This window comes from Pristis pectinata, chromosome 15 (assembly GCF_009764475.1).
Source record: "Pristis pectinata isolate sPriPec2 chromosome 15, sPriPec2.1.pri, whole genome shotgun sequence".
Classification (NCBI taxonomy): Eukaryota; Metazoa; Chordata; class Chondrichthyes; order Rhinopristiformes; family Pristidae; genus Pristis; species Pristis pectinata.
This window is the reverse complement of record NC_067419.1, coordinates 12,048,698-12,076,562: the sequence shown is the minus strand read 5'-3', so window position 1 is coordinate 12,076,562 and position 27,865 is coordinate 12,048,698. Positions and strand designations below refer to the sequence as shown.

Sequence of the window (27,865 nt, the reverse complement as noted above, 5' to 3'; positions counted from 1 at the left end):
ATGAACCACAACTTCTAGCTGCTCTCCCTCCCGCTCAAGAATCCTGTGGACCCGATCAGTGACATCCCGGACCCTGGCACCTGGGAGGCAACATACCATCCGGGATTCATGCTCACTGCCACAGAACCTCCTATCTGTTTCCCTGACTATTGAGTCCCCTATCACTACCGCATGTCTCTTTCCCACCCTTCCCTTCTGAGCAGCAGTACCATCCCAGTGCCAGAGGCCTGGTTACTGAAGCTAGGCCCCTGCAGGTCATCCCCCTCAACAGTCTCCAAGGCGGAAAACCAGTTACTGAGGAGAACAGCCTCCAGGGTTCCCTGCTCTGTCTGCCTGCCTGACTTCTTCTACCTCTTCCCTCCCCTGACAGTCACCATTCTATCTGCATCCTGAACCTCAGATGTACCTGCTCTAAGGGGGGTGACTGCCTCCTGATGGACCGTATCTACATAACTCTCTCCCTCCCTTATGCTGCGCAGTGTTTGTAGCTGCGACTCCAGCTCATCAACTGTGAGCCGAATTTCGTCCAGCCTCAAGCACTTACTGCAGATGTGGCCATCGTGGACCGCAGCAAGGTCCACGAGTTCCCACATCAAACAGCTGCAGCATATGACCATGTCCTCCATCTGACTCCCTTGTTTTTTTTACCCCCTAGTTAATCCCACCTACAAATCTATAATAGACAACAGGTAAACCTTACCTTTACCTACTTACCAGCTACTTACCCTCCTTTCCCCTTCATGCCGAAGCCCCTTGAGCCAAAGCCCGACCACTCTGCTGCCTATCACTCCGCTGCCTGCTCCGACGTTGCCAGCTCTATAGGCTGTTTGCTTTTTTAAGCTGCCCACGCCGCGCCTGCACAGTCCAGCCCCCACTCGACTAGTTAGAAAAAACTTTTAAAACACTTACTAAAGAAAGTTATAAAAATCTAACCCTTACTCTTAAAACCCTAACAAAAACTAACCCTTACACTTAAAACCCTAATAAAAGTGATAAACAGAAAAAACTTAGCTGCTCCGAAGTCCTCCAAACCGAAGCCCTCGAGTCCTCCCAAGATTTATTTTCTCTCTCCTTTTTTAAGCTGCCTGCGCCGCGCCTGCGCAGTCCAGCTCCCACTCAACTAGTTAGAAAAAACTTTTAGAACACTTACTAAAGAAATGTTGTAAAGGCTTTGTGGAGTCAAGAGCAACTCGCCATAGGATACCCAGCCTCTGACCTACTCTGACAGCCTGATATTTAACTGCTTGCTCCAGTTACATTTCTGGTTAGAGGTGTAACCTCACACCCCACCTCTGCAAAGGATGTTGACGCTGGGGAGATCTGATAACAGCAACAACATTCATGTATACAGTGCCCCAATCAGAGAAAAACATCCCAAGGAATTATGTAGGATTATCAAAGAAAAGAAAGAGACACTGTGCCATATTAGAAGGTATCAGAGAAAATGAAGCGGGTTTTAAGGAGCATCTTAAAAGAGAGAACTGTGGAATTAATGAATCCTAACAACACAGAAGGAGGTCATTCAGGGAAATCCATTCATTCCCATTGCCCTGCTCTTTTCCCAGACCCCTACAATTTATGCTTCCTCTAATGCCCATCCAATTCCCTTTTGAACGGCCTGATTGACCATTTCCCCCACCTTTATAAGCCAGAGAGGCTGCAATGTTTATTAAGGAAGGCCTTGGCAGCGAAAAGCAAGGATAAGAATTTCAAACCCTGAGTTGTTGCTTCAATATGAGCTAGTGAATGTCAGCAAGCCACACCAGTGGTGATTGAACAGGACATTGCAGATTGGGACATGGGTACCAGAGTTTTAGATGATTTCAACCTGACAGAGAGCAGAAGAGAGTCAGGACAGGTGAACATTGAAACAGTTACAAGATATAACTAAGGTATGGATGAGATTTCCAGCAGCAGATAAACTAAGACAGTTGGAGTAAGGCAGTGTTATGGGGGTGGAAACTGGTGGCAAAAGGAATGGCATGGATGTGAGGTGTGGAACTGAACTCAGCAGTTGTAATGCTGTTACTAACAAAAGGGAAATGGTCAGACTATCTCTTGTTGACGATCACTGCAGAAAGTACCAATTTCATAAAACTATCACTTGGGGTTTATCATCCAGGTCTGAAAATTGTTCTATCCACTGCTAACATTTCTGAAAGCTTGCCAGGAAACATGCCATCTTCTGCAAATATACCCAGTATGACATTATGATAAAGCAATGGCGACGAAGCAGCTGAAAATGTTTAGCCCAGCACAGAAGCACTATCTGGGACTATCATAGTGGGCAACAGTTTTTATTATCCTAACTCTTTCCTGATTGGAGGAGGGGACATTTGCAACATAACACAGAATGATTAAGGCATGGAAGGAGGCCATCCGGCCCATTGAGTCTGTCCCAGTTCTAAGCAAGACAGCTAGTTCCACTCCCTTATTCTCTTTCCAAAGCATTTTCCTCCCTTCCAGCCACTTACACAGCTCCCTTTTGAATTCTGCAATTGAATTTGCCTCCACTCCCGTTCTCAGCAATGCATTCTCGACCCAAACCACCTGCTAGCACAGTTTGGAGCACACGTATGCATTTGGCAGGTCACAGACAGGAAAGCAGAGGGTGTGTAGTTTCACAAGGATTGCGAGCTTCCAGTAGTCCAGGGTGCCACTGACTGTGCTCGTTCCTTTGTTATTTCACAGATGCACCACAATTCCATTGACTCTGGGCACCTGGTGTACCACCATGGCCAGCACGGACCAGTACTCCAATCTTAGATGCTTTCCAAATTTGAGCCCCTGTATTGAACCACATCAAAGTGTTGGTTACCAGGAGACCAGCACCATACTCTTCTTACCTGGTCCTTGACCTTCTTTGCACGATCCACACACAGAAGGTCAACACGTGTGTGTTAAAAGCTGTGCTGCCACACCTAACCCCTAGAGCAGACCAGTTCCACTGTCTGGCCCACACTGAAGGAGTCCGGGACAGAGTGGGAATCGAGATTTGTTGTAGCCTACAAGGAGGGGCAGGAGAAAGTAGTATGGAGGAGGAGAAGGAAGAAGATCCCCTTATGGCTAGACAATAAGGAACAATTGATCAGAGTGCACCTTAAATTCTCCATTCCTCAACAAATCCCCTTTCAAGCCCAGCCTGCATTAAATCAAACAGATGCAAGTCCATTGCTTATCGAGACCTCAGCAACCACTTCCCAGTGCTCTCCAATTTAGCCCACACTGACTTGCAACAGTACAGCAGCCAGAACTAGAGGCAGGATCATGCACTGGTCCAGGGGAAGCAACCAACTCCAATCACTATCCGTATGGATGCTGTGGCAAGACAAGGGTTAAGATGGTGTGCGGGCAGAGATGGTTTGCAGACAGTCTGCAGTCACCTGTGCTGAGCAAGGCCCTTGAGGGCATAGCTCCTCTTTGTACAGCATGGGAGCTGAGGTCACCAGTCATAGCAAGATAAGGATGCAAACGAAGGACTGCAAGGCACACACCATTAGACAATTACTTTATCAACTCGAAGGTATTATTGGCCATTAACATGTAGTTTCTATTGGTCATTAACACCCATATTAATGGAACATGATTGGTATTTTATGTACGCAACTGAGGGATTCTTGGATGCCCAAAGATTTTAATTGGTCAATATCTGTTTAAAAAATACAACTCTTTGTGGAAACTTCAGAATAGTTCAGTGACAGGGGCCGGAGTGTTCTCCTTGTGCACAAGTAAATAAAGTGTGATTGAGAAATGAGTGCAAGTTGTCAGAGTCCAGTTAATCAGCGACGACATCCATTTAGTCCAGGTTTTACATTTACATGGACGCTGACAAAGACAGAAGTTAACACTCATTCTTGAGAGAAATATCCTTGATGCTCTTATTACCCATCACCAGAATTAGGATCAGTCGCCATGGCGAGGGTCGGACAAGAAGATTGGACACCTGATCTTTGAACAGAATCAGAACGTGCAGAAGAAATGAAAATATTAAATTCGTCAATGAATCCAATGTAAATGATTAATTATTGTGCAAATTAAATCTGGCATCAGAGATCTTCTTTAAATCAGATTGCACTGTAACTCTGCAGAGATATTCAAGGTGTCTCTCCCTTGAAACCACATCACAATAAGCATAGCAATTATGCTGTGCACATGACAATTGTTATTGCAATTAGGTTTTGTAATTTATGTCTTTGCACACTGTAATTTTCTCATCAAGGCACAGTCTGGTGTAGTATTTAATGACAGGTGCCTAGAACAATATCAATACTGTCTCAGAAAGACAGTAAAACAATGCATCAGTGCGCTAATGTGCTAATTTACTAGTAAATTGTGAGCAATCCAATTCATTTATTAGGCATGAAGATTAACAATAGGTTGGTGCAAAAGTGCTATCTGTCACACTTGTTTCTGACTAAATGATAGGAACCTGCAGAAAATATCTGAACTTCACACAAATTAATGGCAGCGACAGAAATTTTCTTAATCTAGTGATTGCAATGAAGTAAGCTGCAATGACCTCTTACTGAACAAAGTCTGTCTTTACAGAGGGAAATAATAAAGATAAAGCTTGCTGGACAAAGCTCATAAGAAAGCTTCCTGCCAATCCATCTTTAATTTGTTAGGCAGTCCCTCAGGATCAAAAATGACTTGCTTCCATTCTGGTTCGATTGGTTTTAAAGTGGCTGACAAAGGCCAATGTGGGATCCACAGACTCCCACACAGATAAGGCGGGAGATGGCTGTCGAAACTGGTCAGGATAATACCAGGGGCAAACTAAATGGCAGTCTTCAACAACAGGATAAACATTCGCTGTTCAATGAGCAAGCTGAACCACACTACAGATGGACAGCAGGGATGAAAACAGAAAAACATCGTTATGCAAGTTGGTCTCTTTCCTCCAATACCAGCTCATTGGTAGGGTAGGCCTCCTGATAAATCTCAATTCCCAACTTAGCTAATATGCAGTTCATTGAAATGGGTAACTGATATGGGGATGAGTATAGCATTGCTAACAAGTGATCCTGCTCAACAAGCAGGCAAGGAAATGTTAACAAACTCAGGCAACTCAATATGGTGAACCCCATAAAAAAAGGATGGAAATCCTGGATAAAGTCCAACACAGTATTTATTGGCTGCTTCACAGTATCTGAAGCAATCCGTACGTTCACCTGACTGGAACAAACTAAGTGCATTTCTCAAAGCAACAAGTGGTGAAGTGAATAGACTCACTCTTGGTCGGAATCAATGTTTAATAGAATAATTATAATGACAGTGGTGCAGATTTTCCAGAGATTTTCTGTGCCACTGACCACCCTAACCAACATAAATGACCATATTGAAGCACAGGTGACTTCGAAAATCTGGAAGCTGCTGCAGTGGATCGGCACTGCGCAGCCGACTGCTCTACTATGTTGCACTGTTCAAGGAATTCACCAGAAGAGCAGAAGAATGGGGAAAATGCCGTGGACTTGGGTAATGGACCCACTGAAGGATCCTGAACCAGATAAAAGGAGGAGGTACGACTGGTCTTGTAGCAATCCTGTGAATGCAAACTCTGCCAACTCTGATCATCTCCCCACTACAGGCTAGAATTCCTTCACTTTTAATTTGGGACAAAATGTACATTAGATCTTCACTCACTATACCAAACATTTTGAAGGGTTTATTGAAACAACTGCAGCAAATACATAGTCTATCCTTCAACTCTGAGAAGGCAGTCATCTCTACCCCCTTTGTTGTTATTGGATTCAATTATTCCCTTACTTTCCTGCTCATCCAGTTGGATTTCATCCAAATCAGCTGCCTGTATGTAATCCGTACCTCCCCTCACCTCCCTGTATTCACTGATCCTTTTTGACTCTTGGAACACCAACATCTCAGTTCAAAATTCTCATGCCCTTGGTTCAGCTGCTCCATAGTCTTGCCCTAGCCATGCACCTACCTCCCACCCGACAATAACTTTCTGCCTCCAGCTTCCTCACACTTTTCATTTGTCCATTGGCAGTTTTGTAGACAGCCATACAGGTCTTAAACTCTGGAAGATGCCCTTAAATATCCCCATCTCTCCACCACTACCCCCTTAAAAGGAGACTTTTTAAAATGTACTTTTGACCACAAGAGGAAGGTATTTGCATAGAGTATTTCAGGACTACGGGATTTTCCAACTCCAATTACAACCACTGTTGAAATGCAGCCACTAATATATGCTAGGAGCCAAGGCATACACTTGACACTCAACAAAAGCTAACAATCCACAATGAAATAAACAGTCAGATAATCATCTTTGTGTGTTAATGGAGGGGTAGAGATTTCCCATTACATCAAAACTTACCTTCTCATCCTCACAGACGGGCCTTGGACCTTGTACAGGAGGGCAATTACAGGAATTCCTCAATTTATGGATGTCCTGTTCATGAATATTTGCTATAAAGTCATTGACTCATAAGGGTATGTGATCTTAATCTACTTTCTCATTAAAATAGACAGTGCTCCACCCCGCATCCCCAGAATGTACTGTAATAAAATACACTTTCACCAACCATTTCAGTTTACAAAGTATCACTTAGTGAAATGTTATCCAGGAACACATGCCCTTTGTCAATTGAGCAATACCTGTCATGCCTTGGTTTTATGGCTCACCTGAAAGACTTTCTCAGCATTGGACTTGCAGCTTAAATTTTCTGCAGGACTTGATTTGTCTGCAAATGCTACCACCAAACCTCAGTACATCACCACGAATAGTATCTTTGTTTAAACTCATGATAGATGAAGACATTTCTAATTTATCCATGGAAGAGTTGCTTGCCTAGCTTGCCTGAACAAAATGCTCTGTCAAATTAAGTGAAAGCTTCTCACCTGATGAAGAAGAGGTCCCTCAGACAACCCAAGCAAATTGCACAGTTTCAATCTTTATCAATGTGCCAGCATTCCAAACTGTGCTGCAAGTGGAGAAGCAATCCAGAGAATCAGCATTTAGTAAGTCTAATTTCTCCTTTGGCTCATTTTCAATGTTTATCTGATTATACCCTGATGAAGTACCTCGAGATGGTTTCTTACATTCAAGGCAATATATGAACATTACAGAAATTAATAAAATGAAACTGATTTCCAATTGCTCACCACACTTAGCATAATGACAGCTTATTTTTAAACTTGTTGAATCTTTGTATGTAATCCCTTATAGCCATGTTTAATTAATTTACAAGGATTCTTTTCCCTCATCCCACAGCACAATTATTCAAGATAAAAATGCCATATCAAACATGTGCACCTGCCAAAACTGGAGTGTCAAGCACAAGGTGTTCCCTGGACACTTCCATTTTTGCAGCACAGATTGAGATGCTGGTATTTGCTAACAAGTGCTGTAGGTCTGCATGATTTGCTTGGGTGCTCTGATTGATCCTTTATTCTTAGGCACGCAAGGGAATTTGACCAGTTTTGTAATCAGATAATTCATTGGAGAATGCTACAAAAGCAAACATGCATTAGTGAAAGCAGGAATGCTACTCCTGCGGAGAAGAAAGATTCAACAGCAATTTACAACAAAGAATTGCCCTTTAACATAACCGAGAATAAATTGCAATGAGGAAAAAAGCAAGGGTTTGGGACTAACTGAATAGCTCATTCAAAGAACTGGCATTGATTGAATGGCTTCCTTCTCACAGCATGATTCTACTGCTCAGAAGTTGATGGTTTGCTCCATTTTCTGGCAAGCTGTCTCCTGTCTTTTAGTTTTCATTGTATTTGCACCACCTTGCTGGAAACAACAGTGGGTAACGGGCGGCAAGTTCAACAAGGCATTGGAATCTCAAGAACATCAAGTTTAATAGCAAACCTCCTGAACCAATTCAATTTAAGAATAGAGAAAGAAAGAACAAGGAAGAAGGGAACTGGGTGAATTAGAGTCAAATTAAGTACAGGGAGAGAAATGAAGAGAGGAGATGAAAGCAAGATGAATTCAAAGTGAGAAAAAGGAAGTACAACAAAATCAACAATAATAAGCACATTACAATAAATTATTGAACAAATACTTGAGAAACTGAGTGCGAAATGCATAAACATTGTCCTAAACCTAAAATCTAGTGTCCAAAAATTACTTTCCCACAAAATCATCCATTTAATTTGCACTTCTGAGAATTCAAACAACCATGCACCGTGAGAAAGACTGCTTTCTGACTCTACCGGGAATGTAGATGGCACAACTGGTACATACATAAAAAATATATTCTGGGCAATATTTAAGTCTAAGCGCATCTACAAACAATTCATCATCTGTTTGTCTTTAACTCTGCAGCTTCATTTATTCCCTTTCTGGGTCTCCAAGGTTGAGTTTCATGTCTGAACTATAAATCAATAGCACAATGCATGCAATGGCAATGTCCAGCCTGGAACAGCAATTTTGAATTTGCAGTGGTAATTCTGCAATTTCACATCAGTTAATTAATTGCAATAAAGAGACTCGTGACAAGGTTTTGTTGAGGTGACCAGGAGATGGCTAGCAACAAAAAAACATCCGGTGACTATGGGGTATGGTTGTGTAATAGATTACTGGACTAGTAATCCAAGGTAACATTTTCAAATTCTATCACAGCAATGAGGCAATTTAAGTCTAGTTTATTAACTAAACCTGGAATAGAAAGCTTACATCTATAATGGTGACCATAAAAGTACTGAATTATCAGAAAACAATAATGAGGTTTTGCTAATGGCTTTTAAAATAGTATTATCTGCTGCCCTTTCTCAGTGTAGACCCACAGCAGCTCTTGAACAAAGCTAGCAAGCAACTCAGTTACTTAGAGATGACCAATGAAATGCTGAAATTAGGTAACAGCACACCCGGGGAATTAGAAATCATGGCACAAATTTCTGGACCTTTTCTTTGCTTCAGATCTGAGAATAGGCACCACCCCAATCCTCCGATGTTCCAGGCATCACCTACCCCAACCTCCCACAATCCAAACCCCTCATGGCTCAATCCTCCAATGGATCCAGAACTGATGACACACTGCACCACATTTTGGTGAGACTGCACTTAGAATATTGTGTACAGTTTTGGTCACCCTGTTATAGGAAAGACATCATTAAACTGAGGTAGGTACAATAACAACATTTAAAAGACAAGTACATGGATAGGAGCAGTTTAGAGGGATATGGGCCAAATGGGACTCGCCTGGTGGGCCCCATGGTCGGCATGGACCAGTTGGGACAAAGGGTCTGTTTCTGTGCTGTGTTACTCTACGACTCTTATGACGCCAATCCCCTAACATTCCAGGCTCCTTGTCCCTCCAATCCTCCAGCTCTGCAGAACTCGTAACCATCCAACTCTCAGACATTTTTGGACCTTCACCAATGCACAGAACCCCGACTCCCAGCCCTGACCCTTCTGTTGTACAGCCCTACCCACCATCCTCAGGTGAATAATCTGCTCACTGATTCAACCCCCACCCCAGCCCCAAATCATTGGCAAGTGGCTGCCAACTCTCTCTCCCCACCATCACTGAACTCTTGGATTTGGCCTCCATTCCGGGCATCGCATTTTCCACTTCATGTCCTTCAAGATGCACCCTCGGCCTTGGGTCTTAGCTCAGCTGGAACATTGGGCCCATAATCCATACAGTTAGTGATGCACTGCCAACCCCATCTAAGAAACAAAATCCCCATCCACTCACCCACGTGGGGACATTAGCAATTCTAAACATATTAAATTTAAATGAAATCCTAATTACAAATTAAATAATTGATGGACTGTTTTGATAAATAACCAATAGATTAAACAGAATTGACAATTTCTTGGATGATGATAGTTTATTGATCGCCTGGACTGCAAGTCAATCAGTAGGGGAATGCTACTGGTCAGAGCAAATGCTGCGGATCAAAGGAACTGACTATTATTCTGGAGATTTATTTGATTGGTTTTGAGGTTCTGGGAGAAATTTCCTCCTTTTTTTTCTTGACTCCACTTATGGGTGGTGGCAGACTTTGATCTCCAGGCCCAGACTTTGGAATATCCTGCCCTAAACCTTTGTGTCCTCACCCCTCCTCGAAGGGGGTCCTTGAAACCCAACTCTTTGACCCAACAGGCCAGGCAGCATCCATAGATAAAGAATGCTGTCAGTTGCTCTCAGGAGAGATGTTTGAAAGCCTGCCACTTGGAAATGTTTGGACAGGTAGCAGTTTACAACCTCAAAAGGTGCTAACTTAATGCAAGTTGTTGCTTTCGATGTCTTGTGGTTTGTTACCTCACTTGTGGCTCGAGCAAAATGGATTGGCAGTACAAAGAATACTCCGGTCAATTGGGTGAAAAGACTTGATGATCTAAGTGCTCTTTTCTCATGACCGAGTTATTCAGCTGGTGTCACATGGACAGCTGACAATAGGTCTTCTATTTCGAGATGTGTTCTGTAACGTTCATTCCTCAGGAGATCAACTGAAGCCAGTGCATAATTCACTTTTAAATTATTTCATCAAAATGAAATTTTGGTCAAAGTATTTTTTTTAACATCCATGAAACAACAGATCTTCAATGGATGCAATCTCACTGGCTCTCCACTCTGCTTTGGAGCACCTAGACAACAGCAAAACATACGTCATGCTGCTGTTTATCGATTACAGCTCTGCATTCAACACCATCTTCCCCTCAGTATTAATCAACAAGCTTCAAAACCTGGGCCTCTGTACTTCCCTCTGCAACTGGATCCTCATCGGGAGACCACAGTCAGTGCAGATCGGTAGTAACATCTCCTCCTCGCTGACAATCAACACAGGCGCACCTCAAGGGTGCGTGCTTAGCCCATTGGTCTACTCTCTCTACACTCATGACTGTGTGGCTAAGCATAGTTCAAATGCCATCTATAAGTTTGCCTTTGACAGTCCTATTGTTGGCAAAATCTCAGATGGCAACGAGGAGACATACATGAGTGAGATAGATCGGCTGGTTGAGTGGTGTCATAACAACAACCTCGCACTCAACGTCAGCAAGACCAAGGAACTGATTGTGGACTTCAGGAAGGGGAAGTTGGGAGAACACACACCAGTCTTCATTGAGGGGTCAGCGGTGGAAAGGGTGAGCAGCTTCAAGTTCCTGGCCATCAACATCTCAGAGGATCTATCTTGGGCCCAACACATTGATGCAACCGTGAAGAAGGCATACCAGCGGCTCTACTTCATTAGGAGGAGATTTGGTATGTCAACAAAGACTCTTGCAAATTTCTGCAGATATATGGTGGAGAGCATTCTGACTGGTTGCATGACTACCTGGTATGGAGGTTCCAATGTGCAGGATCGAAAGAGGCTGCAGAGAGTTGTAGACTCAGCCAGCTCCATTTACCTTGTTTTGACCTTGTTGTCACCTTGCACCTTATTGCACTGCACTTTCTCTGTAGCTGTGACACTTTACTCGTACTTTTACCTGTACTACATCAATGCACTCTGTACTAGCTCAATGTAACTGCATTGTGTAATGAATTGACCTGTACAATCGGTATGCAAGACAAGTTTTTCACTGTACCTCGGTACAAGTGACAATAACAAACCGATACCAACCCTCCCCGCCATTGAGGACATCTTCAAAAGGCGGTGCCTCAAGAAGGCAGCATCCATCATTAGGGACCGTCACCACCCGGGACATGCTCTCTTCGTGTTACTACCACTGAGGAGGAGGTATCGGAGCCTGAAGACCCACACTCAACATTTCAGGAACAGCTTCTTCCCCTCCGCCATCAGATTTCTGAATGGGCCATGAACACTACTTCATTATTCCTTTTTTTTTGCACCATTTATCTATTTTGTAATTTATAGTAATTTCCTGTATTTGTACTGTACTGCTGCCACAAAACAACAAATTTCACAACATTCTAGTCAATGATATTAAACCTGATTGTGATTCAACTACTTAAGAAACTAATAAGGGTGGGTAAAATTAGCAGGCATGATTCTTCATGACCCACTAATTTCCTGTCCAAACCACTTGGCTCCCTGTCACCTCTCCAAACCAAAGGTCCAACTAATGTTGTAAACTCATTGCAGAGGAAAAAGCACGTATGTATTATGCTGCAAAATACTCTCACTCAACCAATTAATGTTGGCTCCAGATAACGGTACAAATATTTCTGTTTAAAAATGCGTACCTGTGTAAATAGCTTCAATGACTTTAATCATCAGTACCTACACTAAGGGCTACTGAGACCTAACTGGATTCAAATAGCATTCATATACCAGAGTTCTTCTGCACAAACACTTCTGTGAATTTACTCTTCCTTTAAGTATTATTTTAATATCAGGCATATACAAACAAAACTATCAGCTTGTAGAGATAACTACACACTGAATTATCAGCTATGTTCAACTCCATTTATACAATCAAATTTTTTATGGTCCATGGAACCTAGATCAGAATAAATGGCTTGAATTAGATTAAGTAATGAACGAATCAAAACTGTTCAGAAGAATACCTCTTTTGATCAGTTGATTGATCTCCAACTTAGATAAATGAGGTATGGACAAATATGCTTCAGGAAACAAAATGAAGTTGGAATGTATTTATGTCCTTTCAAAGTCATTCAAATAGCGAATGAAGCTCAGCACTCAAGCACACAGTTAGCAACATCTTCACACAAGGCAGTAACAGATTGAATGGATTTTGCATCCCATCAGTGATTCTCAACAGCACTTGATAAAACCTGGCTCAGACAAGACCAATAAACAAGAATTTACACCACAGATTTTTAATTCATTAACCTTTGACAGGCTTCAACTAACTATACACAATTAAACCTGTAGATCTGTCAAAATGATGTTCAATGAGAATAGATCACAAAGCCCATCTGTTGATCAATGTCCCCTTTTTAGTCTAAAGTACTGAAGTCAACATTTTGGATTATATTAAGTCAGTCTTGGCCTCGAGCATATTTCTTGGAGAACAACTCTAGCAGCTTTCAATTTTTCAGTGAGCAAGTTTGCTATCCGTGTGCATCAAGGGAGATGAGGAGATTGTTTATCGATTCATTCAAACGCAAGTTCGGCAGATTTAGTTTTAGAAAGTAACATTTTGAATTGCGATAACTTGAGATCTGATGTGGTAAGCCAAGTATGCTTGAAGGAGTGGCTGATTTTCGACCCAAGGCTCTCAAAGCTCCCCACTATATTTTTTCCTTATGCTCGGGTCTTTTGCGGACTGATGGATAGAGATTGTCCACTATAATCAGTCAACACCAATTACCATTCCATTATGTGACTATCTGGATTATGGACGATGAACTAGTTGGGGCTTGTGTGCCTGGCAATTCTTATGGTCATATGTTGAAAAAGTATTTCTGCACTCGCAGGATGGTTATGCATCAGTTCTAAACCTTCCCTTCACATTTCTGTACACAGTGACTAATTCCATTCCCCAGCTCTATCTAAAAGCATTGTTTTGTATCCCCTTTCTCTGGCTTCTTGAATATTCACATGCCTCTCTAAGACTCTGTTAAGGCAGAACAAAGCAAAACAAACCAGATGTTCAAAACCCACACAATTAGTAGGACTTGGTAGCTAATCGCAAAGTCCTGAGGGGCCCTGACAGGGCACCATACACCATATCTTTTAGGTCACTACTCTGTGACAATTGATGTGCAACACTGCATCCTCAGAACCACTGACTTCTCAAACTAAGAAACGAGGACCGACCCAGCAATATCCAGAGCACTCCCCTATCTCAACAACTATACTGTCTCCTTCCTCTCCTGTGTCTGGGCTACACAAGTTTTCCTTAATCTTTTGCCCTAAAGAGATATGGTGTTGAAATCCATTCCTGCCTCCAATTCCTCCTCAGTTGAAATTTTTTCCAGAATTAGGAACTGCAGTAGAGAGAACCGCATCTCATGATTTTGTCGTGCACATTGTGTTCTCAGTTAAGGCAAACATTACCCAACATTGTCTCTATAGTATTTGTCAAGTAGGTTTCTCTTGCTGTCAAGGATCTGTTTGATTGATACATTAATACAATTTCAATAATACAGAAAACTTTTACAAAGTTATAACCTTGGTTCTTCTTCAATTTTAAGCAATGCTTGTGGAATCTGATGCATCATAAATGAGGTTACAGAAGTCTCCATAATATTTGATGAATCTATTCCATTGCAATCCACTGATTGCTGAGCATATGGAATGGGTGCATTTGGAGCACATCAAACATATGAAAATGGACAGGCAAAGTCCCCACCATCTATCTGGCCAGCCCCACTCAGCTGAATTGTCATATGCATCACAACATGCACTTTCCCACCCAATGCAGAAAAACATAACCTTCTGAGAGGGGTACCAAACACAGAAAAAATCCCAGGCCATTTAAGTAGGGGAAAAAATATCTAAAATTCTTCTTCAGCCTCCGGATATTAAAAGTAGCCCTGGAGATTACACTGACCCTGATCAATGTTAGGCAATGTGTCCCTCCTGTACGAAAGAATCGCTAACCCAGTCAGAAATAGGTTCCAGCCCTGACCTGAGGCTACATGGCACGAGTCAGCTATGAACAGAAAAACTGTTCAACTTCAACTTGTATGTATAACTTGTAAGTGTGACTCCCCAGTCCTGCTTAAACTATTTAATTAAAACAATTATTGTGGATAACCATTTAATACTTTCATAAACTACAAATCCTGAACCTACTCTTAAACATTCAATGGAAGTCCAACTTGTACACCTTCCTACAATTTTGCTTATTCCACTAAGTAAATTGTATTTAGAAAATCTGAATTTCCAAGACTGTAATAACTAAGCTTTCATAAATTGCTACTTACCAGTTTCCCTTGAGAACTGCATAAATGCCTCTACGCCACTTTCTCCATAGTTACCCTCAGAGGCTAGAGTAGAGACGTAATTCCATCCAAGGGCTGTAACAATATCCACCATTGCTTGAACTTGGTACGAGTCAGGAGGAACCACGCGGGAGAAGAAGTCATATCGGCTGTTGTCACTCAGCTCAGGAGCAGTTGATGCATAGCTGATCTGAGGGATCTGTATCAAAAGCCAAATATAGCATTCAAAATCTGAAAATACAATTGAAGCAAAACAAAGCTGCAGATGCTGGAAATACAAAACAAGAACAAAATGCCGTAAACATTCAACACTTAGAACTGATGATTGGTTACCGATCTAAAAAGTGTTCTGTTTATCTCTTTATAGATGCTGCCTGACCTGCTGAGTGTTCTGGCATTTTCTGTGTTTTTCTTTCTAAACAATACAAACATTACCTCATCAAAATTCATAATTATTAATCAAACTAGTAGCTGGAATTCCTGCTTTATATGACTTCCCCTGTAAAACAAGATTATTTTCCATTGCTGCAGTTGGCAATCAAAGCCCATGCAGAATGTTGCTATGCAACTCCATTTGGATTAGAATTCACAGCAATGAATAAAAATAAAGGTGTTGCAAAGTTGCAGCATGCAATCTGGAGAGTATTTTATTTGTCTTCAGTTGTATCCTCCTGGCCACCAACACTGAAAGGTTGTTGCCCAATTTCAATGCCTTCCAGCAGCAGTCAAACTGAGCACCTCCTAAGTGTCCATTTCTTATGCTTACAGTGAGTGTGGGTGGGCAACACAGATAAGAGGTGAAACGACATTGGACTCAATCTTGTCTTCACCCTATGCTTAATACTCAATTCACTGGGAGGCAATCAGAAACATCATCGGCTCATGTTTACCTTTCCAAGTGAAGGTGTACTAGACCATCAGGTGAGGTCAACTAACCCAATGTGATTAGGCCTAGGAAGTTTTAGTGTGGCATAAGAAGCACACTGTCTGCTGCACAAAATCTCCACATGAAGGAAACTACAGTATCTGGGCTGAGGCCTGGTCTGGTAGTTGATGGAGAGTGGGGAAGAGTTGGGTTAAGAGAAAGGGCCAGCGATTAGACAATCTATCAGGGCCAGATCTGCATCCAAGGGGGATCGGCTAGCTGGAGATTGACATCTTGTGGCACCTGGAGTTGGGGGGGGTGGTGGTGGTGGGGGTTAGTAATATTCAGGATCTTGATCCAGGGGTTCCAGGAGTTAGAAAAGGTTAACAATTGCTCAAGGAAGATCAGTGACTAAGAGGGGTGGGGAACTAGAAAGTATGGGGCGGTTGGTGGTCAAGGGTAGTCTGCAAGCAGGAGTTGGAAGATCAGATAAGTGCAGGGAGCGTGGTGCCCAGAGAAAGTAGAAAAGGCATTTGCCTCAGTGGAGCCTCAGTGCTATGAGAGCCTAGCTGCCCCAGGAGTGCCCAAGGCCATGTGCTCTCAGGACAACATGGTCTGACTTCTCTAGAGACATTCCAAACAGAGAGTTGCATGGAGAATGTTATCATTTGCTGCACATCTGCTGTAGAAATTGCAAGCCTGACTCAGGTCACAAAATGCCTTTGCAAATTACCAAGTGATGCAAACAACCTAACAATGGTCACTATCGCATTTCCAGGATAGGTCTATTTTAAATAAACGGAGCTACACAATCAAATTTCTGGGCCAGTACCAGGTCTAAACATGGAAGCACCCTATTCTTCAGATACACACATGCACACATTTTCATTTACTGAAGGAATCATTTGTTTAAGTATTTGCCTTATGCTATTTCGATTGACAGTCACCAAACATACTAACAAACTTCTACAAATGTACTATTGAAAGTATCCTGACTGGTTGCATCGTGGTCTGGTTTGGCAATTCGAGTAGGCAGGAACGCAAGAAGCTGCAAAGAATAGTGGACTCAGCCCAATACATCATGGCCCATACCTCCCCATCATCAGCATTATCTACATGAGGCACTGCCTCAAGAAGACAGCATCCAAGATCAAAGATCTTCACCATCTAGGCCAAGCCATTTTCTCGCAGCTACCATCAGGCAGGAAGTACAGAAGCCTGAAGTCCCACACCACCAGGTTCAAGAACAGCTGCTTCTCTTCAATCAGTTCTTGAACCAACCAGCACAACCCTAATCACCACCTCAGTATAGCAACACTATGACCACTTTGTACAAAAATGGACTTGTTCTATTTGTGCCCTTCCTTGTAAAAATTGTGTATAATTTATGTTTTTCTTGTGAATGCTGCTTATGTGATGCTATGTGCCTGCGATGCTGCTGCAAGTAAGTTTTTCATTGCACCTGTGCATACATGTACTGTACTTGTGCATATGACAACAACTGGAATTGGTTTATTGTTGTCACTTGTACCAAGGTAAAGTAAAAAAAAATTGTCTTGCATATCAATTCATTACACAGTACATTGAAGTAGCACAAGGTAAAACAATACAAAAAGCTGAGTAAAGTGTCATAGCTACAGAGAAAGTGCAGTGTAGGTATACAATAAGGTGCAAGGTCATAATGAGATAGATTGTGAGGTCAAAAGTCCATCTTATCATACTAGGGAACCGTTCAATAGTCTTATAACAGCGGGATAGAAGCTCTCCTTGACCCTGGTGGTATGTGCTTTCAGGCTTTTGTATCTTCTGCCTGATGAGAGAGCAGAAAGGAGGGAATGTCCCAGGTGGGTGGGGTCTTTGATTATGTTGGCTGCTTTACCGAGGCAGCAAGAAGTATAAACAGAGTCCATGGAGGGGAGGCTGGTTTCTGTGATGTGCTGAGCTGTGTCCACAACTCTCTGAAGTTTCTTGCGGTCATGGGCAGAGCAGTTGCCATACCAAGCTGTGATGCATCCAGATAAGATGCTTTCTATGGTGCATCAATAAAAGCTGGTAAGTGTCAAGGGGGACATGCCAAATTTCTTTAGCCTCCTGAAGAAGTAGAGGTGCTGGTGAATTTTCTTGGCTGTGAGATCAACAGGACAGAATATTGGTGATGTTCACTCCTGGGCACTTGAAGCTTTCAACCCTCTCAACTTCAACACCATTGATGTAGATAAGTATATGTGCATTGTCCCCTTTCCTGAAGTCAATGACCAGACTCTTTTGTTTTGCTGACATTGAGGGAAAGTTTATTGTCATGACACCATGTCACTGAGCTCTTTACCTCCTTCCTGTAGTCTGACTCATCACTATTTGAGATGTGGCCCACTACAGTTGTATCATCTGCAAACTTGTAGATGGAGTTTGTGCAGAATCTGGCCATGCAGTCATGAGTGTACAGGGCGTAGAGTAGGGGCTGAGGACACAGCCCTGTGGGGCAACAGTGTTAACAATCGTGGCGGAGGTGTCGCTGTCTATCCTTACTGATTGCGGTCTATTGGTCAGGAAGTCAAGGATCCAGTTGCAGAGGTAGGTGTTGAGTCCAAGGTCTCGGAGTTTGGTGATGCTTGGAATTATAGTATTGAAGACAGAGCTGTAGTCAATAAACAATAGTCTAACGTAGGCATCTTTGCTGTCCAGATACTCCAGAGTTGAGTGTAAGGCCAGGGAGATAGCGTCTGCCGTAGACCTGTTTCAACGGTAGGAAAATTGCATTGGGTTGAGGTTTTCCGAGAGGCTGGAGATAATGCGTGCCATGACCAGCCTCTCAAAGCACTTCATGATAGTGGATATCAGAGCCACCAGTCGGTAGTCATTAAGGCACGTTACCTTTTTTTTTAGGCACCAGGATGATAGTGGTCTTCTTAAAGCAGGTGGGAACCTCAGATTGAAGCAGGGAGAGGTTAAAAATGTCCAAAGATACCCCCACCAGCTGATCCGCACAGGATCTGAGGACACGGCCAGGGACACCATCCGGGCCAGATGCTTTCCTCGTGTTCACTCTCCGGAAGACTGATCTTACGTCCTCAACGGTGACTATGGGTTCAGGTTCATTGGAGGCTGTCAGTGTGGGTGGTGACATACCAATTCCCTTCTGTTCAAAATGTGCATTGAATGCATTAAACTCATTGGGAAGGGATGAGCTGTTGTCGACGATGCTGCCAGACTTCATTTAGTAGCTTGTTATAGCATGTAAACCCTGCCACAGCTGACGGCTGGTCTGGGACTCGATTTTGGACTACTCAACTTTGAGACTGTAGCTTGCTTCATCTATTCATTTCAAGTAGTATAGATGGATATGAATAAGTAAAACTGTTTTGATGTCTTTATAAAGCATAATTGAAATGTTATTAAGAAAATGCATACATATAAACACCTTTAAGCAGATTAAAAAATAAAGCCAAACTGAAACACTTTGCAAAGAGTTTCTGTCCTGGTAAAGTTCAAGAACAATGTATGCCTTTCATGCAAGTTGATTGGTTGCAATAACTTTATGAACTTACTCAGGAGGCCTTCGCCATTTCCAAAAGTCTCTCTCTCTCTCTCTCTCTCTCTCTCTCTCTTTCTCTCTCTCTCTCTCTCTCTCTCTCTCTCTCTCTCTCTCTCTCTCTCTGTCTGTCAGCAGCACTGTGTGGCTGAGTGCCTACATGTCAGTGCGATGAGTACTGGACCAGGTCAAGCAACCATTTCTCACTCGAGAGTATCTGTCACTGCTGGATCTGAATCCTGTCATCTCTCCGCCAACCTACCAGATGGAGCCCTGTGTTATGATGGGATGGTCTATCACATTAGGGACAAGGGAATAAGATTGAAGGAATGATATTATGCAGCTTAACCTGCAGCTGTACCTCCTGCCAACAGATTGCAGTGGTCGTGGAGATGTAAAAAGAACCTTCTGCGGGTTACAGAGAATTTGGAAATAACTATACAGAAAGAAAAACAATGCTTTGTGAAATATATTCATGTTGAATACAGTGCAGGGTAGAATTTCAATTATGCATAAAACACTTGCTAAAGTGGCATTGCACAAAGGACTCATGCCAGTTTGTGCTGTTTGCGCAAGATTTTTGTGTATATGCCTCAGAGAGGATTCATGTCAATAGCCAACCAAGTGCAATTTCTTTGCATAACCATTTATAATTTCAGGACATCTACTCACCAACTTAAGGTAACCTGTGTTAATAAACGGCAAGCCTGTGCCTCTTAAAAGGGAATGTGATTACTGACAGTAACCACTGCTGAAAATCATTGTGTAGCTTGAGATGAATTGTGTACAAAATCAGTGGGACAGACATTGGATTGCTTCTCTGATGCTGACCTCAAATATCCTGGCAGGAGAACTGAATAACCAGACAGTGGTCCTGCATGTAAAGTTCTCTTGTGAAAGATAAACAGACAATGGAAAGAAATGATTGTGAAGGACAGTGCACACAATGGTGACCTCGCATATGGCCCTAGTGCAAACAAAAGAGTTCATTGACCTCATGCATGTAGTCAAGGTCAATGTAAGTCGCAACAAAACCAATCGTGACATCTGCAAAACTGTACTTCTAACTTTTCCATGTCCCACACCTTGAATTGCCTCATCAGAATCTTAACCATCACCTTTCTTATCTAAGTAGCAAGGTTAATACTGCTGACATTAATCTAAATTGGGACTCTCACAACCAGGAGAAAGCAATTTTCATTTGAAGCTTTGTAACAGGAATAATCCCAGCACTTAAAGTGTTATGACTCAATGTTCACAGATAGAAATTTACAGGTTCCTTTACAACCCTGCCTGGCATAAAAGATGTGCAGATTTTTAAATCAGAAGATAACAATCACAAATTCAATAGGTTTTAATTTTTATGGGGACCTGACAGTGATACTTGGTCTCTGGTATCACTTGATATACTGTATGCCTGAACCTAGGAAAGCATTTCTCTGCTTGGCAACAGTGGATGGCACATCTAAAATAAGGATGACATCAATGTGCAAATGCCACACGATCTGCTCACTAAACCTTGTATTTAAGTTCTTAGTACAGAAGGAACAGGAGCAAGTTATTTACCCTCTCAAGCCTGCTTGGTCATTTTATGTAACCATGATTGATCTGTGACCTGGCTCCATGTGACAGCCTTTCCCTTCATCTTTTCATAATTTTAATTAACAAAAATCTACAGGTCTCAGATGTAAAATTAGCAATCAGCCTAGTAACAATTCCGAATTGGAAGAGAACTGCAAATTTATACCACTGTCTACATCTATAACTGTTTAGAACATAGAACATAGAACAATTACAGCACAATTCAGGCCCTTTGGCCCACAAAGCTGTGCCGAACATGTCCGTACCCTAGAAATTACTAGGCTTACCCATAGCCCTCCATTTTATTCAGCTCCATGTACCAATCTAACAGTCTCTTGAAAGACCCTAACGTATCAGCCTCCACCACAATTTCCGGCAGCCCATTCCACGCACTCACCACTCTCTGAGTAAAAAACTTAAAAGCCTCTGACTATCTACCCTATCAATACCTCTCATCATCTTATATACCTCTATCAGGTCCCCCCTCATCCTCCGTCTCTCCAAGGAGAAAAGGCCGAGTTCCCTCAACCTGCTTTCATAAGGCATGCTCCACATCCCAGGAAGCATCTTTGTAAATCTCCTCTGCACCCTCTCTATGGCTTCCACATCTTTCCTGTAGTGAGGTGACCAGAACTGAGCACAGTACTCCAAGTGGGGTCTGACCAGGGACCTATATAGCTGCAATATAGCTATATGTTTCATTAACCTTACTCCTAACAACCTTGGCTTTTATTTTAGACTATGTTCCCTAACTCTAATTAACAGAAAACGTTTCCATCTATCCATTCAATATCTTGGCCACCTCAATTAAATCACCTTTTCACCTCCAGAATTCACCCCTTAAACCTTCTGAATTCCAGGAAAAACGTAATTTATCCTCATAACTTAGTCTTAGAAGCATTCTATGCCACTTTCTCAGTAAGATCAATTTATTCTTTCTGATCTGCGGTGCTCAGATCTGCTCTCCATACAAGTACGATCTAACCACAGATTTGTTGCACTGAACATCTGTCCCAATAGTAATTAGCATTCCATTAAATTTTTCAATTATTTTCTGTACACACCCAAAACATGAATATTCTCTATAAAGTGATCCACCTGCCTTTCTGCATGCACCCTCTGCCACTGTTCCACTCCCTACCCCTTGTTTCTGGCTTGTAATTAGAAAGTATCTGTTCTAACTTCTTGGGTCCAAAATAAATAACCTTTTATTTGCAACAGTTTTACCCATCTGTCTAATCCATTCATTTCTCAATGTAATTTTATGCTTCCAACTACACTGCTTGAAACACCATCTATCTTTATATCATGATCCAATTATACATGTCCTGAAGCAACCAATTGAGTTCCTTGAAAAAGTAGAGAGTGTGTGGGCTCCTTGAAGACTTGGAAAACATATTGTAGCACAGCCCTAGCTGATGACACCTCTGTACATTTCTAATGACCCAATTTAGTGGAAAAGAATGATTGGAACTGAGGAACATATGCAAACAAGGATAAACACTATAAAAATATACTGCCCCAGAATTTACATCCTCATGTGAGTGGTTAAATGCATAAATCCATTAAAGATGCCCTCCTCCTCCACAGATCCTTGCCAATAGCTACAGCACTGAAATTAATGCAACAGTGTGACATTGGATTCTTTACTCATTTGTTACCCACCACAAATGGTAGAAAAGCTGGTGCTTTCAGAACCAAGTGAAATTTTAACTGGTGATATCCATTACCAGACTGCCTTCCTAGCTCTTAAATGTTAATTACACACCCATGAAAACTTTCTTCAAAGGTTTATGACTATTTGAAACACAAAAAGTTTTTTTAAAAGATTTATAGTCTTTTTCTCTTGTCTCTCAATCTATTTGGCTTTCCCGATCTTTATTTCATTTTCTATACATAATTTAAATGTAACTTTTACTTCTGGCTGTAGACTCCCAGGTTTAAAATCTGCGAGGTGAACATTTGAGCGGATTGCTTAGTCCATGAACCTACAAGTTTAGATTTCTCTGTATTCTGCACAATTCTACTTCACCGTGTATACAACTTTGTTTTGACAGATTTTCCAGTCAGAAGAAAGCCTAATTAGCTTGGCATCCAATTGGCTATGGATCTCCCCAGAAATGACCCCAAGCTCAGCTAAGTGAGACTGTGGAATGTTTGGTACACAACCCTAACAGAGTGCAACCTCTAATTTGGATCACTCCCAAACTTGGGAGGAAGACTGATCCCCAGTATGAAAAAGTCAGGGAGTTTCAGATGGTGGGAGCAGAGTCTTACCTTCTTGTAATGTATTCCTTACCTTCCTTCAAATGCCAAGTTTTCCCAAGGCTTGGAAAACTCAGCCAACAAGACTGTTTAATGAGAGGCAGCTTACTTTATTAAAATGTTTGAATCGATAAGCCCACCTTCTGGGAGCAACTTGGCTGCCAGCCTTATCACACTTGCCTGATGTCATTAGGTTACGGAGTCATACAACACAGAAACAGGCCCTTCGGTCCACCATGTCCATGCAGGCCGTTGCACCCATCTATACTAATCCAGGTAGCATTCAGGTTTCAGATTGTTTAGGTTTTAACATCATAGCAGTGTCAACTCACTTGAGAAGAATGAATCCACTGTACAACCTGATTGGTTGAAAAGCATTGCTGTTTCACCGCTGGTCTGAAAGTGGCAGCCTTGCTGAATTATACGAATCATCCAAACAACACAGTGACCACCCAGTGTATCAGTGCTCCCAGCACGCTGGACAGCAAACACCATAACTCCACGACTGACCACAAAATCCATGCCATTGGGACTGAGGCAATGGTTGTACACAAATAGATGTTGGGAGAGAGGAGGAATCAGAGAAAAAAAAAGATTGGACAAACATGTGCATGAGAGAAGAGTGACATAATAACATCCATGCTAGATGTTGATGTGGAAAGAGGTTTCACTATTGACTTGATTATGGAGCCATTGAAAATCACCAATGTCTCGAGGGCCATAGCACATTACAGCCAATAGTACTTGACCAGTCAATTCAGACAAGACAATACTGGGGGGTGGGGTGGGGAAATCACCCTTTAGTTTGTAAATGGCTCTTTCAACTCTTGCTTATGTTTCCCATTTGAACATGCCTACATGCTTTGATCATTTTGTTTTGCGGGGAAATGCAGACTTACCGGTAGGTTTAACCTTGATCAAGTGCCAATTTCCCCTTCCATGCAACAAAAGAAGAACCAGCAGAAAAACTGATAAAAATAAGTTGGGATTGTTTGGGGCTGTAAACATTATGCACTCACTGTTCTTTACTGTGGCGGTGTCTTACTGTAATCTTGGAATTTCCACATACTGAAAAGCGTCCTGCTGAGTGACCTTCTAGAACAGGCACAACAAGCAGTAATTTCAGCGTGAGTGATACATTTCTTTACAAAAGCAGATATAAATTTTATATTTCAGCATTTGAATAGTGCTAGGTCTCTTTCACAAGCTCTTTTTCGTTCCTGCCATTTTCAGGTGATCTTTCCCACCCCATTATTTTCTGTGTTGCTTTGTCAAGAGATGTTACTGTAAGAAACACCAGCCTGCCTACAGTGCCATCTTCCCCAGCACATTGAAAATTACATGTATACCACCATCTGTTTGACCAGAGATGAACATTTCAACGGGTGATCCAAATGTGCTTTCTTTCAAATATTCCTGCAAGCAATATTTATCGAATTCTCATTTCCCTCAAACCGTCCTACGTTGCTCCACCAGATCCCAAACATACTTTATCCCCAGATGTTGGGCTAAATCTTTGCATTAATTTTCAACCAATGGTTGCCATGGTTATGTTGAAGCTCCCCTGACCTACAGATTAACATAAAGGGAACCAGGTACAATCATAGAACACAGCTCCTACCACTAACACATAAAGTACATGAAAGTTCTACAGAAGAGACAAACAGCCAGAATTAACTGAACAAAGTGAAATTAATTTCCCAAACCAGATGGAGGCAATGGCTCAATAAATCTGTAACATGGGACCTGAACAGTGGAGACTGTTTTTTTAAGAGCTTACATTCTCAGCTTGAACATGGAGAAAATACAAAGGTAGGCATCTGCAAGTCTCAGGTGTATCTTACAAATAGGCACAGGCCCACATTTGCAGTAGACAGATGTCCAGGTCATGTAGCTCATCTGCTGTATTCCAACTCATCCCGACAACAACAAAGATCTTAACTCCCTTTTTCACATAAAAGCCCAATGTCAACAGAAGGGCAATCACAAATTCCAGCAAACTAGGAAGCTTTCCAAGTGCCCTAGGGCTAAATCAGCTCCATGCTTACAGCTCACGCCTGACCTGTCCATAATAAGAGCACTTTTTGGGAAACAGTGAGCAATTAGGTCATCCATAAACCCACTGTTATAATTATAATTATCCACAAAATCCAGTTACTGCCTGTGGATACAAGACCGTCATTTAACATGCCTCTTAAGCAGGTAATTTAACGTCATTTAACATGCCTCTTAAGCAGGTAATTAATGTTGACCACATCAGCTGCACTTCCTTTCTCTTATATACTACTTTAGGGCACCTGATCATTATTCACTATCTCTGCTTTACTTACATATTTAGAAAGATTGTACAAATATTGTGAATCTGAATGCCTGGAATGCAAAAGCAAATTACTTCTAGCAAGTGAAAGGAAAGAGCAAAGAAATAAAAAGTTAGCTAAAAATAGAAATTTCATTCACATAGCATTATTTCATAATTCAATACCACAATGCACTCCAACATGGATGAAACTATGGTTTTTGAGTTAAGGGCTCTCGGTTCAAATTCCATTCCAGAGACCTACACAGAAGAATCTATGTTAGTGGTTCAGTGGTACACAGAGGGAGTGCTCTGCTGTCAGAGGTACTGGTTTTCAGGTAAGCCTTCAAACTGAGACCATTTCCTTTATCTCAAAAAAGATAGAAGATCCTTTGACAATATTTCAAAGAGTGGAGGAGTTATTCTTGGTGTCCTGGATGGTATTTATCCATCAATCAATATTTTTTTTAAATTACTTCATCGTCGTAACATTGCTTATCGTGAGATCCTACAAACAGCAAATTGGCTATTGTGTCTTCTATACAACAATAGTTACTGCCCTTTCAAACTTAAGCACTTCGTGATGCTATATTTTTGCACAATAAAACAACAAATCTCGTATTTATATAGAAACCTTAACGGACAAAAGGCTTAAGGCACTACATAAGTACATTACTTTAATTTACAATACTTAAGCAAATATTCCAAAATGGGCTGGGAAATGGCAAGCCAGAAGAGCAACAACCTCAGCACTCACTATTGTTAGGTCAAATTCACAAGTCCTCGTTCAGTCTCTTTGGGTCTAAATTTTATACCAGCTGGGAACTGTTCATGGTCACTGCTGATCTACAAGAAAAACTCTAAACCTGCTTCTGGTGGGTCAGTGGCAGGGCCTTGTATGTGTATGTCTCATCTTATGGAAAGGGAGGGGGAAAGATAGGGAAGGGAGTAGTTCAAGCTCCATCAATGAAACCACTGAAATAAACCAACCGTCAATTAAGTCATGGCCCTGGGCTTAGCCTGCTGTCAAATGTCTCCAACATTCAGAAATATTCAAAAACACCAAAAGCCATTAAAATCAAACCTTTTTTTTAAATAACAAAAAAGACAAAACCTAAAAGACATAACAGAAAAGGTAAAACATTAAACCAACATTAAGTAATTCAAAAGCAGGTAAGTTACTTACTACTTGCCTTGCTCCCTTACAGCCGTTCCTCTCCATTCAAATGAATGGAGTCACTAGTCCTGAGCCAGATCCAGCCTGACGCACATTCAGCAGGCAGATTACAAATACAAGTGCTAAAAAATTTGCCACAACTCTGCACTTTGTCACTGGACTCCCCGAAGGAGTCAAACATCATAGTACCAAAGGGAAGTATGGCAGGGAGATGGGAATCCATACAGAAAGACAGAGGGAAGCAAAGCAGAGACCAGAGTAAAAGTTAGAAGAGAGAAAAGAGTGGAATACAGAAAAGTCAAATGCAAAGGACACAGGTTACTACATTCTACAAGGACAATGAGTTTAAGGGCACTTTATCTGAATGTCTCTAGTATTTGAAACAAGGTCAGTAAACTTGTGGCACAAATCAGTACAAAGGGGTATGATTTAGTGGCTATTACAGACACGTGGTTGCAGGGTGGAGATGAGTGGAAATTAAATATCCAAGGGTATCAGGTAATACGGAAGGATGGGCAGGAAGGTAAGGGAGGTGGGGTAGCGCTTTTAATTAAGAATGAGATCAGGGCGATAGCGAGAGATAAGATCTAGGGAGAAGAATGTTGAGTCCTCTGGATAGAGATTAGGAATAGTAAAGGGAAAAAAAAATCACTGGTGGGAGTTAGCAATAGGCTACCTGTGCCACCATTACAGTGGCGCAGGCAATAAACCAAGAAATATTTGATTCATGTAAGAATGGAATGGCAGTTGTCATGGGGGACTTTAACTTCCACGTAGACTGGGCGAATCAAGTTGGTCGAGGCAGTCTTGAAGAGAACTTCATAGAATGCATCTGTGATAGCTTTCTTGAACAGCATGTGAGTGAACCTACAGGGGAAAATGCTATCTTAGATCTGGTTCTGTGCAATGAGACAGGTAAAATTAATGATCTTGTTGTCAGGGATCCTCTTGGAAAGAGTGATCATGGTCTGACTGAATTTCTCATACAAATGGAGGGTGCAATAGTTCGATCTAAAACCAGTGTATTGGGATGAGGCAGGAGTTGGCTAGCGTAGACTGGAAACACAGGCTATATGGTGAGATAGTTGAGGAACAGTGGAAGACTTTCAAAAAGATTGCTCAACAAAAGTATATTCCAGTTAAAAGCAAGGACTGTAAGGATGGGGAGAGCCAGCCTTGGATAACTAAGGAAATAAAAGAAGGCATCAAACTAAGAGCTCATGCATACAAAGCTGTCAAGAGTAGTGGGAAACAGAAAGATTGGGAAAACTTTAAAAAGCAACAAAGAACCACTAAGCAAACAATAAGGAAAGGGAAAATAGATTATGAGAGTAAACTAGCACAAAATATAAAA

The 27,865-nt window shown here is 41.8% G+C and overlaps 1 protein-coding gene across 1 annotated transcript in view; it reads right to left on the bottom strand.

Moving 5' to 3' along the window:
• Window positions 1-27,865, bottom strand: part of LOC127578220 (metabotropic glutamate receptor 8) — a 272,133-nt gene that overhangs the window by 136,194 nt on the left and 108,074 nt on the right. Inside the window, exon 2 of the mRNA XM_052029966.1 lies at window positions 14,777-14,997. Coding sequence (XP_051885926.1) covers window positions 14,777-14,997 — 221 coding nt within the window. The remainder of the gene's footprint in view (window positions 1-14,776; window positions 14,998-27,865) is intronic.